At 42.3% G+C, this 18204-nt stretch overlaps 1 protein-coding gene across 3 annotated transcripts in view; it reads right to left on the bottom strand.

Annotated features, from left to right (window-relative positions):
- XYLB (xylulokinase) overlaps positions 1–18204 on the bottom strand; it is a 145626-nt gene that overhangs the window by 77904 nt on the left and 49518 nt on the right. For all 3 annotated transcript variants that reach the window (XM_034759948.1, XM_034759947.1, XM_034759949.1), the window contains one exon: positions 9580–9676. In XM_034759948.1, the coding sequence (XP_034615839.1) occupies positions 9580–9676 (97 nt within the window). The remainder of the gene's footprint in view (positions 1–9579; positions 9677–18204) is intronic.

Genomic DNA, 18204 nt, shown 5'->3' on the forward strand with positions numbered 1-18204 from the left:
GAAAAGTGACATATAATGATAAGTGTATAAGAAAAGCCAGGACACCTGAGACAAGTAAATAGAGAATTAACTCTGACCTGTTTGTGACAATTAGAACAACAGGAGAATCTCTTGGGGAGCTGACTGGAGTCCAATCTCTTCCTTCACATTGTGAACAACCAAAATAGAAAAGGGGAGGTATTTACAGTGATATGAGGAGGTTTAACTAGAAATAATGGATTTAAACCAGACAAGAAAATACAGGGATATCAGGGAAAGCTTCCTAACAGTGAAATATTTTATGCTGTGGAATAGCTTCGCAAAACAAGGAATAGGAGCCACATCACCAGAGTCAGTTAAAACTTGACTGGAAACAGCACTAGAAAATATACTGGAGGAAACAGTCCCTAACTGGTACAGGATGCATTAGATGACCTAATAAATTTTTAACGTTTTTAATTTCTATGATTCCATGCAGCTTCCTAGCAGACATAGTACACTGATAACCTGACATTTTTTAGGAGGCTATGTGAATAGTATCTCCACCGAAACAGAATAAAAAAATCATCTGGGCACAAGAATCACATCATTTAAATACTTGGCATTATGCTGACTAAACATTAAAGCAATTGTTCAGACAATGACAGCATCTTATCTATTGTCAAAAGAAAGGCAGATAATGCAATATCCAATCTCTTTAAGTGTTCAGGTTTTCTGTCTTAGCTGTGTTTCCTTTCTGATGATAACGAGAGAATAACAACAACAAAATTCCAAGCAAGACAATGCATGCAAAAAATTCTAGTGCATGTAGGCTGCTTCCTTGTAACACATTAGGTCACTTCCTTTGGAGGCATTTTATCTGTAAGTGCTTTAAAAAAAAATTAAACTGATTTTGTTACTTCCCTCTGCCAGATGAAAAAGCAACAATTTGGGTGGACTAGATGGTTCAGCTAACAAACCTTTCACCACCAGGTCACTGGTTCAAATCCAAGCCTTGATCAATCATGACTAGAAGTCATTGCTATCTGATAGATGTTTGTTGGGTTGTGATATAAGATGAGGTATGCTGAAAAGCTAGTCCCCACATCACAACTGGGACTCTTGTGGGCCGTTTCACCAGAAAGGATTTGAGACCCTGTGGAGTTTTGACATTGACTTCAGTGAGAACAGGATCATGACTTTAATTAATATGAAGATAAAACTAACCTCTCTCACCTCTAGAGCTAATAATCCTCTCCCCACAGAGAAAGGTTGAAGTGTATTGGCAAGGAGCATTGTAGGAAGCTTTCACTGCACATGTGGTTGTTAATAGAGGTTTTTGTTGCTGTTAAGAGCACTACATTATTTTAATCTGTTTTCATTTGCTTCATGAAGCAATGGGCCTCAGACACAGGAGCCGCCCGCACTCAAGCTGCTGAAACAACATCAGAACTCTGAGCAACAGCAAGAAACAAGCAAGCAGCCAACACAACATTTTAGTATTGATTTTCTTTGAGAAATTTAAATCCTTTAGGGCAAAAACGTCAATTTAATCTGTATGTGGCTACAAAATGGCTCCTTCACAAGGTTCCTTTTTTCAGCTAGGAAGGAAGATATAACGTAATTACAGCTCAAGTAGCCAGATTCTTCTGCAATGAATGTAAAAGACGTTGAGAGAATAAGCCTTCAATACGGTACCTTTAGGAATTAAGGTTTCCCGAAAGCTTGTGATAATTTATCAAGTAGGAAGTTAGATACTGGTTACTATAAGCAAGACAAGTGATGGTGACTATAGGCAAACACAGAAGCCATTGAAAGTTTTACCAATAACTCACACTGAAGTGGGTTTTAGCCCACGAAAGCTTATGCCCAAATAAATTTGTTAGTTTCTAAGATGCCACAAGGATTCCTTGTTGTTTTTGCTGATACAGACTAACACGGCTACCACTCTGAAACCTGTCACGCTGAACCATTAGCAAGAAATTCTGTTTTATGGGCTGAGGGAAATATCGTGAGATGAATGCCCCTAGGACTAGTGGTCTCTAGCTTTGCAGAGCCAGGGAGCCACCTCATCATCAAATGGACTGACATTCCATTATAATGTCTGCACCATAATGCCACACTGTTGGGACTTAATGACACAGCATCATGACACAAACAATGATATGCCCAAATGTCAAATCTCCACCAGGAATATTCTGTGAACCTCTCTAATTCCAATTTAGTATCTTTTCCCTCCATTTAACGTCGGTACCGGGCAAATCAGTCGAAACAATAGTTAAGAATAAAATTGTCAGACACATAGAAAAACCAACTGTTGAGCAATAGTCAACATGGTTTTTGTAAAGGGAAATCATGTCTTACTAATCTATTAGAGTTCTTTGAAGGGGTCAACAAACATGTGGACAAGGGGGATCCAGTGGACATAGTGTACTTAGATTTCCAGAAAGCCTTTGACAAGGTCCCTCACCAATGGCTCTTACGTAAATTAAGCTGTCATGGGATAAAAGGGAAGGTCCTTTCATGAATTGAGAACTGGTTAAAAGACAGGGAACAAAGGGTAGGAATTAATGGTAAATTCTCAGAATGGAGAGGGGTAACTAGTGGTGTTCCCCAAGGGTCAGTCCTCGGACCAATCCTATTCAACTTGTTCATAAATGATCTGGAGAAAGGGGTAAATATTGAGGTGGCGAAGTTTGCAGACGATACTAAACTGCTCAAGATAGTTAAGACCAAAGCAGACTGGGATGAACTTCAAAAAGATCTCACAAAACTAAGTGATTGGGCAACAAAATGGCAAATGAAATTTAATGTGGATAAATGTAAAGTAATGCACATTGGAAAAAATAACCCCAAATATACATACAATATGATGGGGGCTAATTTAGCTACAACAAGTCAGGAAAAAGATCTTGGAGTCATCGTCTCTGAAGATGTCCACGCAGTGTGCAGAGGCAGTCAAAAAAGCAAACAGGATGTGAGGAATCATTAAAAAGGGGATAGAGAATAAGACTGAGAATATATTATTGCCCTTATATAAATTGATGGTACGCCCACATCTCGAATACTGCGTACAGATGTGGTCTCCTCATCTCAAAAAAGATATACTGGCACTAGAAAAGGTTCAGAGAAGGGCAACTAAAATGATTAGGGGTTTGGAACGGGTCCTATATGAGGAGAGATTAAAGAGGCTAGGACTTTTCAGCTTGGAAAAGAGGAGATTAAGGGGGGATATGATAGAGGTATATAAAATCATGAGTGATGTGGAGAAAGTGGATAAGGAAAAGTTATTTACTTATTCCCATAATACAAGAACTAGAATGAAATGAAATTAATAGGCAGCAGGTTTAAAACAAATACAAGGAAGTTCTTCTTCACACAGTGCACAGTGAACTTGTGGAACTCCTTACCTGAGGAGGTTGTGAAGGCTAGGACTATAACAGCGTTTAAAAGAGTACTGGATAATTTCATGGTGGTTAAGTCCATTAATGGCTATTAGCCAGGATGGGTAAGGAATGGTGTCCTTAGCCTCTGTTTGTCAGAGGATGGAGATGAATGGCAGGAGAGAGCTCACTTGATCATAGCCTGTTAGGTCCACTCCCTCTGGGGCACCTGGCATTGGCCACTGTCCGTAGACAGGATACTGGGCTAGATGGACCTTTGGTCTGACCCAGTACGGCCGTTCTTATGTTCATTTCCCTGCTAGCTGCTGGGAGGGAAGATGGATCCATTTGGTCCATTTGCTCAGCATTTTTTCAGCAGTTTTACACCAAGAAAAACCAAGTAGAGAGTAAAAGAGTGTCTGAAGAAAAGAGGGAAATTCCATTAGATGCACTGGAGTTTGCCCTCACACTGATCTCTGCTTTGGTTTCTTTTTAAATATAGGGTCTCAATCTCATTGCTACGATAACAATGGCGAGGTTAAACCCTAGAAAGAGCCTAGACTGGCACTCTCTCATTTTTTTTATAACTAGTATCTTGGGATGGCAGTTTTTCTAAAGATGTGGCTAACATCTTAACTCAATCAGAAGAAATGCACTTTCACACACTTGAAATATTATTCACACATGGCACTTTAGAAAACAAAACCTACCATGTTCTTAGCAAGAGAGCAAAAAAGTGGGCATGCCTGGTACCACAGCCATCAATATTTAAGCATGCAAGTGTACTGTTCACACAGTTAGTAGGGTAACATAAGCACTGGATTTCCACATGCAGGGGACAATGTAATATATAATAAATACAGACAAAGGGTTTTAACATAAATGTTTTAGCATATAAAGCTCAGAACATTATATCCATCTCCATTACTCTTTGGATGACAGTTAGATGGTGAGAATAAGACTCCTAAAAACCTAAACTAATAATCACACTAGAACAATGTCAGAAAACTACAACATTATATAGTCACTGATGGGCACTTTTGAATACACAGAAGTTATACTGATTGGGTCTGTCAACTTCACAGTAACTCCCCCACCTTCCCCGCCACATGTACAGTTTTCATTCAATGTCCAAAATATACTTCACTCAGCTGGGGGCAGGCATAGGGTTCACTCCCTAGATTACTTATTTTGTAGCTAGTGACACTGGATTCCCCCAAACCAGGATAAAAACCCTGATTGAGGCTCCCTAACATGTAAGATCCCCAGTCAAAGTAAAGGTCTTATCCTGCTTCTATTGATGTTAATGTACGTTTTATAATTGACTTCCATGGGAACAGGATAAGCTTCTAAGAGGGTAATCAAGTACAGTACAGATTGCCCGATCAGTTTGAACCTACTGACACTTTTAAAGCATCTGTGAATATCTGTGTCAGGAGGCTACATACATCATAATTTTCACTATAAAGGTGCCATGGGTTTTGGTTTCAGAGGACATATAAGAGGTGCGGGGCTTTATCATCAGACAGGTCTAGGATCTGATCTCTGAACTCCTAACTGTTGAGCAGAAATTAAATTTCAGAGGGGATGGCCATAAAAATAGAGAAGTGACAAAACAGAAGACTTTTCTAGTACAATAAAAACCCAGAGAAAAAAGGGAACACAAAGCCTTCACCTTATCTCTGCAGATCACTGAATTAGAGGATATAAAGAACAAGAGCAGGGCAAACTTCATTTGTTTGTTCCGGGTTGGCAACACTCTACCTACCCATCCAGTAAATAATCATAACAGGATATAGGATGTTGCTCAATCATTTTCCTTGAAATCTGATTGAAAACAATTGAAAAAACTGTAACACAATGACAAACACATTAAAGCCTTTAAATCATGATTTATACAAGGTCTAACTTTTCTCACAAGTATCATCTGGTGACTTTGTCAGTTTTAAAAACAGGGTTGAGACACAAAAAATATGTATCTTGGTTTCAGTAAAAAATAAATAAATAAATAAATAAAAATCATGAGATGGAATCTACCGCCCTCTCCTGGTAAATAAACAAATTGTATACAGAAATCTGTACATGTGCACATGTGAACATATAAACATGGCAAGTACAGGGTTGTTTTAAGATTGTTGCAATTAGACTTTTGCCAAAGATTTTTTTTTTAAATATGAAATGCACCTAGAGTTTTAGATAGGTGCAACTGGAAACACAACTAAATAAACAAACTCTGATTTCTCAGTGTCACTATGTTTTTTCTACTACAGAACCAGTTTCTAGAAAGAAAAGAGATTTTCAGTTTTCCTATAAAGTTGATAAATTAATTCATAAAATGAAATTAAATTATAATAGATTATCCAATGTTTATATTGTTTATGTTACTCATCCATGAACTCTAGCGGACAGGAAATATCCTTAAACAAGTTTCCTTCAAACTCCAAAGTTTTCGGTTTATCCATCTTCCATTGCATTTAAGATTACGGCCCAGATTCTTGGGTTCAACCAAGCTGCACCTGACACAGGATCTGAGGGGCAGGGAAGGTCTGGATACAAAAATGGTTTTACATACTCTTTGTGACTCCCATATTCTGGGGCTGGATGGAGAAATTCTCAGGTAGCCAGCTAAGCCAGATTTCTGGTTCATTTGTACCACCGAGAATTGGTCCCTATACATTTCAAAACACCATATAGAGGTGTATATTGTGGTAGATCATGTCAACCCCATCTCCTCCTAAGGCCTTGTTTAAATTGAGGAATGTGTCCCAATTCCAGGAATTAGCAGGAATTACCATTGTAGCTGCACTTGTGCAAAAGTGTAGATTAAGGAAAGCTGCAGTTTGCACTGATGCAACTACAGCAGTGGATGTAAATCAACTCAATTCCTGGAATCTGGGGAAATCCCCCATATATACAAGGCCTAAATGTGCTATAGGATGCGGTATTTAAGGAACACAAGTGACTCTTGTTATATACCTCTTCCGAAAGATAAACAGACTTTTAAACACCTCATCAAGAATCACTACAAGAACAAAAACTGACTGCTACCAAAACAAACAAGAGAAAGAGTATCTTGTGTGCAGGGGAACTAAACATATTTATAGTACTATGATCATATCTGTACCCTAAAACACACTGTATTTTTTCCCATTTCAGAACTGTTTAAAAAAAAAAAAAAAGTTGAAAGAGTGCCATCACTAGCAAAATAGAGCATCACATTTAAATAAATAACAGCATTGAGGAAAAAAGCAGGAAATGCATAAAATTAGCAATAGGGGCCAGCAGTTCTTTTTAAACTCATCTTTTAGTTATTACATAGATGGAAGTTTATCCTGATGCAACAAAACTAGAATCAAAATGTTCCATAGCATCTGTTGGGAAGATACAATTCAAGGGACACTGTCAGGGCCGGCGCTTGCATTTAGGCGACCTAGGCGGTCGCCTAGGGCACCAGGATTTTGGGGGGGGGGTGGCATTTTGCCGCCGTTGGCGGCAATTCGGCGGTGGGGGGTCCTTCCGCGCTCCAGGTCTTCGGCATCAATTCTACGGCAGGTCCTTCACTCGCTCCAGGACCCGCCACCGAAGTGCCCTGAAGACGGGGAGCACGGAAGGACCCCCCTGCCGCAGAATTGCCACCGCCGACTGGGAGCGCGGAAGGACCCCCGCCTAGGGCGCCAAAAACCCTGGTGCCGCTCCTGGACACTGTCACACTCAAATATTATAAATAGTCATCTCAAGAATGAGGTATACATGGACATTTAAAATACAATGTATTTTAATGTTTCCACAAATAAGCAGGTGTGTTGTCTCCACTACACAGCATCTTTTTATTGTATTTACAAAGCAGTATTGTCAAATTTTATGATTTTTTTCATGAGTCTCATGATATTTGATCTTTTTCTTGAAGTCCCAGTTCCTAGAGTCACATTCTAACATAAAAATCTCAGCTTTCGTTTTTAGAAAAAGGTTTTAGTCCTCATGGCTGTGGAGAACAGCTTGGAAACATGCCCCAAGTGGAGCCTAAAGGTATATAAACCAGAAGGCAAAGAAAAAGATCCCTATATATATAAATATTATTATTTTTAAGCCAATCTCAGGACTTTTGGGGACCTGATTTATAATTTTGGAATGTTTGGGTTGACAACACAGACACAGTGCCTAGCACAATGGAGTCCTGATCCCTGACTGAGGCATATAGGTGCTGCCTCAACACAAGTGATAACAACACAGTATAACATGTATATTGGGGTATATTCAGCTGAAGGGAGTGGGGGAGTTATGTTGTAATAAGCTAAAGTATTGCTTTAAAAAAGAAGTCATGGGATGTTAAATCATCAAAAAAAAAGGCCAGACTAATGGAGGAGCGGTACTGCAGTGCAGGAGACCCAGGTTTTATTTCCAGATCCAGCCTTTCAATTCAGTGTTGCCAAAGGGCACCCTGGAAGAAGGGGATGCTTTCTGTAGCTCAGCAACTACCACTCTAGTTAATTGAAGAGCAACATCTGTAGGGTCTGACCAGGGGCCAATCCAGTCTGCCTCAGCAGGAGGACTGGGATTGCAATCCAAGGTTCAAGGGCAAGGGTGGGGCAGATCTAAATTCATAACAGCTGATATCAACTGAGACAACGTGGGTGAGGTAATATCTTTTATGGACCAACTTCTGTTGATGAGAGAGGGACAAGACAACCAACAGAAGTTGGTCCCATAAAAGATATTACCTCACCCACCTTGTCTCTATAATATCCTGGGACCAATACAGCTACAACTGCACCGAATGCAACAATGGAAGATATCAGCTGAGATGTTTTTGTGAAAAGTTCTTAGATTTGAATGTCAGATCTGGTGGGGAGGGCTTGGAGGCAGGTGTTCTTGGTACATCATGTTTCTCCAACATGTGTAAGATAGCCCAAAGTCTATTGATCATTAGAGAATGTTAAAGGCCCATTTTTGCCTGACAGGGGTGATGATGACTTATGTTTACACCTTAATTTATGGAGAGAGTCTATTATGTTAATATTGAAGCTGGTGGCATCAGACATGCCTCCCCATCCCTATCACCCACTGCAATGTCCCCCTTTTAAATGTGGATCTACCACTAGCTTCTTCACCTGTCTCAACTGTGGCCTTTGTTTTTATATAAATCTTTAACTGTACCCTGCCAAGCAAAAATACAGGCCATCCTGAGCCAGTCTGTTCTCAATTGTACTGATACCAAGGGATAACTGAGGGGTGGATTTTAATTATTTAGTTTTAAATGAATATTTAAATAATTATTTAGTTTTAAATGTTGAAAAAGGCATGCGGCTCCAAGATAAACATGGCAGAAAACAACAGGCAAAAACTTAGGCCTATGATTTTTTAATGTATTTATCTTTTCCTAAAATTTCCCATTTATTATTTACATTACAATGCTTGCCAAGATTGGTGTTTCATTGTGCTAAATGCTGTACAAACAAAGTAAGAGAATGTTCCTGTCCCAAAGAGTTACAGTTTAAATAGACAAGACTGACAACGGGTGAAAGAAAGGAAATATCATTATCTCCAGTTTGCAGATGGGGAACTGAGGCACAGATAGACTAAGTAACTTGCTCAAAATCACACAGGAATTCTTATGGCAAAGCCAGGAACTGAACACAGATGTATTAATCTCAAGTCCAGTGTCTTAACCACAAGACCATCCTTTTTTAATAATAATAATAATTAATAATAATAATAATTAATGGAGATATCCCATCTCCTAGAACTGGAAGGGACCTTGAAAGGTCATCGAGTCCAGCCCCCTGCCTTCACTAGCAGGACCAAATACTGATTTTTGCCCCAGATCCCCAAGTGGCCCCCTCAAAGATTGAACTCACAACCCTGGGTTTAGTAGGCCAATGCTCAAACCACTGAGCTATCCCTCCTTCCTCTCATTTAACAAAAATTCTAGTTAAAAAGTTATTTGTGAAGCCTAATACATTGAAATATCCAGGATACCTCAAGAAATAATCTACAGCCTGATTCTGAGAGATTCTCATCACCCCCAATTAAATCAGCATCTGCTAGAATCAGGCTCCTTTTTGCATAGTCAAGAATGGCATTTAACAAGAGCCTAAGTCAAAACTCACATCAGTTTCAGTACCTGTCAGGCAAGATAACAACCTTACCATCTGCATTACAGTCAGAACCACTCTTTTAGTGCTTGATATGAGATTCCATTGCCTCTGCTGTTTTTTTGTTTGTTTTTAATCACACTTACTGATTTTATATCCCAGCTTTTCAGCATGAATCCTCTTGGCCATGAACTGTCCTTCAATCAATGCTCGTATCTCCACCTCCTTTGGAAAGTCTGGAACCTGTATCAGAGGAATACATTAAATTAACATGCACCTTATGTAGTAAACAACACAAGGTTGGGGTCTGGTTTTTAAAAAAACTAGTCTTTTTAAGACTAGTCTAGTCTTCAATCACATACACACAGCACTTCTAGATGCTCATGACAGACAGAATATAGCCCATAACCTTGGCACTCTTGGCAAATCCTTCAATCCTGAAATCAGTGCATGATGGGGAGTGTTTCTAATGTCAGTTGTAAATTCCTCTACATTTATTCTTCAACACCAACAGCTGCTTATGAAATTCGCCTCAAGTACATTATCTCCTCTGGGGTACATTAGAGAAAATTCAGATGTACTAAGTAATGTCATACACAGAAGAGTTTAAATTTGTCCTTTTGTCTACAAAAAAAGGAAACAAAAGTTAATCCTTTTCACTGATTCGTTCACTGTGGTAAAGAGCGATTACTCCCTTGTAAAAACCGGTTATTTACCTTACAGTAACAATTGTTCTTTGAGATGTTCTGTGAATGTGGATCTCACTCATGGTGCGTATGTGCCCTCTGCACAGGAGTTTGGCAGTTTTATCAGTTCTGTCCACTATGGATCACATATGCGTCTTTCACACCCTTGGACTCCCTCCCTAGGGGGTAAGGGATAGATCCTACCATTCAGTTCCTTCACCACCCAGAATACAGATTAAGAGTCTCTGAGTGGCAGGGATGGAGGGAGTTGTGGGGAGAATGGCGAGTCATGGGATCCACATGCAGAGAACATCTCAAAGAATGACAGTTACTATAAGGTAAGTATCGGGGGTAGCCGTGTTAGTCTGTATCTACAAAAACAACAAGGAGTCTGGTGGCACCTTAAAGACTAACAGATTTATTTGGGCATAAGCTTTTGTGGGTAAAAACCTCACTTCTTCAGATGCATCTGTTAGTCTTTAAGGTGCCACCAGACTCCTTGTTGTTACTATAAGGTAAGTAATTGTGTTTTTTGTCTTTGAGTCTCTGTGTGTGAGGATCTCAGTCATGGTGTTTAGCTAACAATTTGGTTCCAAGCGGTGGGAGCTAGGAACTCATCTGAATAAAAATTGCAGAACTGCTTTCCCAACTTGTGCATTAGCTCCTGATGCTGACACCAGAGAGTAATGACTGATAAATATATGCATTGAGAACCATGTGACTGCTCTAGAGAGTTCCACAATTAGTTTTCTACTGAAACATGCCACCAACATAGCCTAGGCTCTCATTGAATGAACAGTAACATGAACTAGAAATAGTCATTTTTAGTATAATATGATATTCTAATACTGTCCACAATCCATGTGTTTTGATTACTGTGTGGGAGAAACACCCTTTCAGATAACAAGGCTGGTTCATTATCATTTTTCTTTGATGAAATGACGGATTTTCTGCGAGCTTGCATTGTTCAGTAGATTGCTGGACAGTATAAGACTCACATTTCTGGGAGACAAGGCTGGGACTAAGAATGTGCGGGCATTGCCCTGTATGTAACTAAAGAGTGACTGGTCAGAGAGCTCATGTATTTAGCTGGGAATGAATTTGCATGCTGAAGGCTGTCTGAGTAGGCCAGGAAGAGAAGGTTACTCACTTTGTGCAGAAACTGAGGTTCTTCGAGATGTGTGTCTTTGTGGGTGCTCCTCTTCAGGTGCTGGAGCCGTCGATCAGAGATTTATGGTAGTAGTGTCCGTGTGGGTCACGCGTGCGCAGTAGGTGTCTTGCGGTGCTGTTGGTGCCGCGTCTAGTGCACGCACGACCCAAGCTCTCCAGTTCCTTCTCTACCGTAGAGTCCTAGCAGCAATCTCCAAAGTGAGAGGAGAAGGATGGGTAGTGGAGCATCCACAAGGACACACATCTCGAAGACCCTCAGTTACTGCACAAGGTGAGTAACCTCTTTTTCTTTGAGTGCTGTCCCTGTGGGTGCTCCACTTCAGGTGACTGTAGAGCAGTGCTCCTCAGAAGGCAGGAGGGACTTCGGGTTCATTTGAGTTGTAGAGGTAAGTATGGTTAGGCCAACTATGGCGTCAGCTCTGGAGTCTTGAGTGAGTTCATAATGCCCAGCGACTGTGTGGACAGAGGCCCAAGTGGCTGCCCCACAAATCTCTATTATTGGAAAATTGTTGAGGAACACAATCAAGGTAGAAACAGATCATGTGGAATACACTCTGAGGTGCGTAGGAGGATCCGTGTTCTGAATACAATAGCACTGATGAATGCATATGGAGATCCATTTAGACAATCACTGAGTGGATATTGCGCAGCCTTTCGAATGCATGATAATAGAAACAAAAAGTCTAGGAGATTTTCAGAACGGTTTAGTCCTTTCCAGGTAAAACATTAACGCCCGCCTACCATCCAATGTATGCAAAACGGCCTCCATTGGAGTACCATGAGACCTGGGATAGAATGTGGGAAAATGGACTGGTTGGTTCATATGGAAGGCTGATATTACTTTCGGTAGGAATTTTGGGTGCAGATGTAGCGTGACCAGTAGCATGAAGAATATTATGTAAGGAGGTTTGGCCATGAGTGCCCTGATCTCATTCACCCCTCTGGCAGAAGTAATGGCGAACAGAAAGGCCACTTTCATGGATAAATGCAGCAGGGAACAGGTGGCTAAGGGTTCAAATGGCGGCGTGGTGAGGCATTTCAACACCAGATTGAGGTCCCAGGTTCACAAACTTCTGAGTAAATGTTCTGGAGACCTGTGAGGAAGCATTAAGTAATTGGGTGTGCAAAGATCAAGTTCCCGTCAATCTCAAGATGGAACGCAGTAATGGCCGCAAGATGGACTTTGATTGAGCTCGTTGCTAAACCTGATCATTTCTGCTCCAGTAAGTATTCCAACACTAATGGTAGTGGTGCTGTGGAGGCCATCAAGTGTTTTTCTTGACACCAGGAGAAGAATCTCTTCCATTTTTGAAGGTAAGTATTATCTTTTGGTCACTTTTCTGCTGTTTAGTAACACATGTTTAACTTGTTCCGAGCAGGCTAGTTCACCATCACGGAACCATGTAGGAGCCACGCTTGTACGTGGAGTTTCTCCGGATGCAGGTGAAGAGTGGGACTGTTGTTCTGAGACAGCAGGTCCGGACAACGAGGGAGAGTTCGAGGGGCACATATCGCCTTGCGCATCAGGTAAGGATACCATGCTTGTCTGGGCCATGTCAGGACTATGAGGATAACCTTGGCCTTGTTTGTTCATATCTTGTGTATCACGTGTGATATCATTGGAACTGGTAGGAAAGCATACATGAGTTGTGCATCCTCTGTGATGAGAAAGACGTCCCCCAGTGACCAGGATCCCACCCCGCTCTTCAGCAGAACATTGTGCATTTGATGTTCATTGGGGATGCAAACATGTCGATGAGGGGAGTGCCCCTCTGCCGGAAAATGGAGAGCAAGACTCTCCCATTCGTTTCCCATTTGTGGTCTCGAGAGAAGTACCCGCTTAGTGTGTCCGCCATCGCATTCTTACAGCCAGCAAGGTAGGAGATCGAAATGTTTATGTTGTGGTATATGCACCAGTTCCATGGTTTCGTGGCTTCAGTGCACAGTGAGTGAGATTGAGTGCCCCCTTGTCGATTGATGTAAAACATGCAGGCAATGTTGTCGGTCATGATGCGAATGGATTCGTTCTTTTTGTGCAGTAGGAAGTGTCTGCAGGCATTATGGCTCGTGCGTAGTTCTAGTAGATTGATGTGTAACTGAGTCTCCGCAAGAGACCATTTGCCTTGAACCGTGCGCAAGTGCAGATGGGCACCCCAGCCTATCAGTGAGGCATCTGTCATGATTATTACTGATGGGGGTTTCTGTTGAAACAGGATGCCCTTGCATACATTTTCTGGTCTTATCCACCAGTGTAGAGAGTTCAGGACACGGGGTGATACTGTAAGTCGTTTGTGCAAGCTGTGCTTGTTGGGTATGTATACCGAGCTCAGCCAGCCCTGTAGGCAGAGAATATGTAGTCCTGTGTGTCATACCATGAATGCTGTGGCTGCCATGTTTCCTAGCCATTACAGGACAGGACTAGCCAGTATTTGGGGGCTGACTCTTACCTCTGAGATAAGGTTGGTCAGTGTTGTGAATCTGTTCAGGGGCAGGGATGCCTTGGATTCTATGGCATTGAGATGTGCCCCAATTAAGTCCAGTTGTTGGATAGGGATTAGAGTGGATTTTCATTCATTTATCTCTAGCCCTAGATCCCTGAAATGTGTGCTCTTCATCTGGACTGAGTCCAGTGCTTCTTGTTGAGTTGGGCCTTTGAGAAGACAATCATCCAGGTAAGGGAAAATCATTATTCCCTGTTTGCATAGATGTGCCACTACTACACTAGGGTTTGAAGAAAACGTTTGGTGTAGTGGATAGGCCAAAAGGTAGTACTCTGTACTGGAAGTATCCATGTCCTACTGTGAAATGCAGGAATTTCCTGTGAGTGGGGTGCATAGTAATATGAAAATAAGCATCTTGGAGGTCGAGTGCTGAAAACTAGTCCCCCTTTTGCAGCACTGGAAGTATCATGCCCAAGGTCACCATTTTGAACTTTTTACTGCGTACGAACTTGTTGAGTTTCCTGAGATCCAAAATAGGTCTCCATCCCCCCTTCTTCTTCTGGGTCAAGAAGTAGTGGGAGTAGAACCCCTTCCTCGTGTGTTACGAAGGTACTCATTCCATGGCACCTAGTTGTAGATGATCGACTTATTGTCATAACAGGTGCTTGTGAGAAGGGTCCCTGAAGAGGGATGGGGAGGGGGGCCGTGTAGGCAGTTGGGAGATAAGGGGGTACGATATCTAACACCCGTTGGTCCGTTGTTATTGACATCCAGATGTGGTAGAATGGGCGAAGGCAGTGTCCAAAGCATGGGGACAGATCAGGTGAAAGCATTGCCTGGTGAGGGAGCTCGTCCAGACCCTCAACCAAAACTTCAAAATTGTGGCTTGGGCAGAGCCGATTGAGAAGCCAGCCGTTGAGCTTGAGGTGTTCTCCATCGCTGCGACCATTGGTGATGTCTTTGGTTCTCGTATTGTCACTGTTGTTGCTGTCAGTTGGAAGAGGAATCCCTGTTCCTCTGATAAGGTTGGTATCATCTTCTCTTCACAGGTGGAGTGTAGATCCCCAAAGTGCGAAGGGTGGCTCGGGAATCCTTCATTGAGTGGAGCACCTCGTCTGTCTTGTTCAAAAAGAGCTTCTTTCATTCAAAAGGTAGGTCATCTACCTTGTTTTGGAGGTCCTTAGGTATGCCAAAAGATTGCAACCAGGATGCCCAGTGCATGACTACAGCCGTGGCCATGGTTCTGGCTGCCGTGTCCGCAACATCCAAAGATGCTTGGAGGGCTGTTTTAGCTAAGAGATGACCCTCATTTACAATGGCCTGGAATTGTGATTGTTTCTCCTCAGGGAGCTCCGCTGTGAATGAGCTGAGTTTCCCATAATTATCGTAATCATATTTGATCAGCAAGGCCAAATAGTTGGTGACTCAGAATTGTAATGTCGTTGAGGAGTAAATTTTTCATCCGAAGAGGTTGAGCCTCCTGCATTCTTTGTCGTGTGGGGTCGATTGAAACTGTAGTTGTTTGCCACGTTGGTTAGCAGCGTTGACCACCAAGGAGGTGGGAGGCGGATATGAGAAAAGGAAATTCATCCCTTCGGTGGGGACATAATACTTTCTATCTGCCCTTTTGCATGTTGGCAGAATTGAGGCCGGTGTCTGCCCGACTGTCTCTGCTGGTTCTAAGATCGCATCATTGATGGGCGGAGCAATTTTGGAAGTGAATGAAGGTTGTAAGATTTGTACCAGCTTGTGTTGGTTTGTCTGCACTTCCTCCATTGGGATGTCCTGGCTTTGGGCAACCCGCTTAAACAGTTCCTGAGACTGTTTTGAAGTCATCCACCGAGGTAGGTAGGAGTGGCATGATTGCTTTATCTGGGAAGGAGGAAGAATTGTGAGCAGGAGATGTTGCTTCCTGATCAGTGGCTGTTTCTGTGTTGTCCCCAACATCCTGAGCCTCCGTTGGTTGCGGGGTGGGAGATGTGGGATTAGACTTCAGCTCGCCTCTGAGCCGTGGGTGGCCTGGATTGGGGGCCCCAGTAAGTTGTCCAGCGTTCCCAAAATGCCCATTGCATTGGGAAGGCCATCTGTGTATACATCCATGGTGGTCCATTACCATGGTTGGGCCGACTGGTTATAAGAGTATTTAGGACCCTCTGGCTCCAGGTTAGTCGTCAGTCTTTCGGTAATGAGTGATGCGGTGAGAAAGCACATGGTTCCTGCACATCATCATCATCATCACTCGACAAGTGTACCGTGCCATGAGAAGTATGGGGATCTCTTCTATAACTTAAGGGAGAGCTCTCAGTACCGAGTAGTGGGGACTGAGGTGCCGAGGACACAGCCAAGTCTCTCTGTTGCACTAATTTCTGTGGCAGTTCTGATGTCAGTGCCGGCAGTGCCGATGTGGGCGCTCTCGTTGGTGCTATCAGATGTGGTGTTGATTTAGTCAGCACGGTCGGTGCCAACTTGGTTTTCTCAGCCAGTACCGACTGCAATGTCAGTGCCGGGGGGTGGAGGCATGGTGCCTGAGGAGACGCTCAGCACCGGGTCCCTAACCCTAACCTGCTGCTACTACTGACAAGTACTTTGTGAATACTCAAGGTATAGCTAAAAGGCCAAATGGAAGGACTCTGAATTGATAGTGACTGAGTGATATCACAAAGTGAAGAAACTTTGTGTGCAATGGATATAACAGCATATGAAAGTATGTGTCTTGCAAGTTGAGGGTACTGCACCAGATCTAGAAGGAGTATGATAGATGCAGGAGTCACCATGCAAAAGTTGGTGCACACTACATAAGCATTAAGAAGTCCCAGTTCTAGTATGGGCCACTAACCCTCTTTCTTTTTTGGAATAAGCAGAATAAAATCCTTTTCTGTTGAAAGCTAACAGCACTTGCCCTATTGAGCTCAACTCCAGCAGAGAAGCTATTTCTTGCAGCATTTGACTCATATGAGATTGGTCCCTGAATAGGGACATGGAGCGTGAGGTGCCACAGGAAGGTGTGGAATGAAGTTGGAGGGTATACCCCTCTTGGATGACCTAATGCTCTGATGTAACTGCAGCTTAGGCTTCCTTGGGGAAAAAAAGGTGGGAACAAAAAGGAGGGAGGAAGGTGTAACTCCGCAAATTCTAGTCTGGTATCCTCAACTGAAACATCAAAATTGCTGCTTCTGAGACTAAGATAGTTGGCTGCTAAATAGTGAGGGCAGGCTCTCTCTTTTGGAACCTCAACCTCTTTCTCATCTGATCCTACTGTTTCTTATGATAAAAATACGAAGAAGTGATCGGCTGAGATGTCCATCTAGAATAAAACTGAAGTTTAGAATGCTTCCTCCTAAAATCTGGGAACTAAGAACTAAGTATAGATTGAGAGTCTTTCAAGGAGTGCAACGTTTCATCCATTTTTTTAATTAAAGAGATCCTTTGCATCAAATGGTAAGCCCTGCACAGTTGTTTAGGCCTCCTTGGGGAGTCCCAAATGAAATATCCATGAATCTCTTCTCCTTGTAAATCCTACAGCCATTGATCTAGCTCATGTCAGCAGAGTCCAGGGCTGTTTGTAAAGAGGTCTTAGCAATGAGTTTTCCCTCTGAACAAATTGATTTAGATTCCTCTTTCAGATCTGCAAGTAGCTTATCTACTTGTTGCTCTATCCCATTAGATATAATTATACTTCACTAGCACAGTTAGATAATTTGTAATTATAACCTGAAGAGAGGCAGAATAAACATTTTGACCAAAAAGATCAAACTTTGGGGAGTCTCGGGGTGGGGATAGCCCAATGATTTGAGCATTGGCCTGCTAAACCAAGGGTTGTGAGTTCAATCCTTGAGGGGGCCACTTAGGGATCTGGGGCAAAAATCTGTCTGGGGATTGGTCTTGCTTTGAGCAGGGGTTGGACTAGATGGTCTCCTGAGGTCCCTTCCAACCCAGATATTCTATTCTATGATTCTTAGAAGGGACTGCAATACCTCCCACTTAGACATTTCATTAATTGCAGTAACCACTAGAGATTATGCAAATAGAAATATTCAAATCCTTTTGGTGGGACTTGATATTTGCATTCAGCCCTCTGAGGTTGCTATGATGGATGCTGGAGTAGCCCGTAAGTTCAAGGATTCCCTCAATAATTGGAAGAGATATTCTACTTTGTACATCTGGTTGAAGATTATCAAATAGCTTGTATGTTTTCTTTTGAACAAACTCCAAGGGAAATGATCACTGCCATTCTGTCACGGGTAATGACCTGCAGCTAGCCTGCTTACATACTAGCTTAACCCCCAGGCAACCTAACGAGCACAGCTGACCTGTAGTAGGCTGCCCCACCTGACTGGCTGGAAGAGTCAGCAGACCAGCTCTTAAGCCCAGCAGCAGCAGTAGTACAGTGGCTGCTCAAAGCATTCATCTGTGGCTGCATTAGCTTCTGCTCCTGCCTTGTACCAGTTCCACTCCTATCCTATGCCAGCCCTGT

Source organism: Trachemys scripta, chromosome 2, assembly GCF_013100865.1.
Source record: "Trachemys scripta elegans isolate TJP31775 chromosome 2, CAS_Tse_1.0, whole genome shotgun sequence".
Classification (NCBI taxonomy): Eukaryota; Metazoa; Chordata; order Testudines; family Emydidae; genus Trachemys; species Trachemys scripta.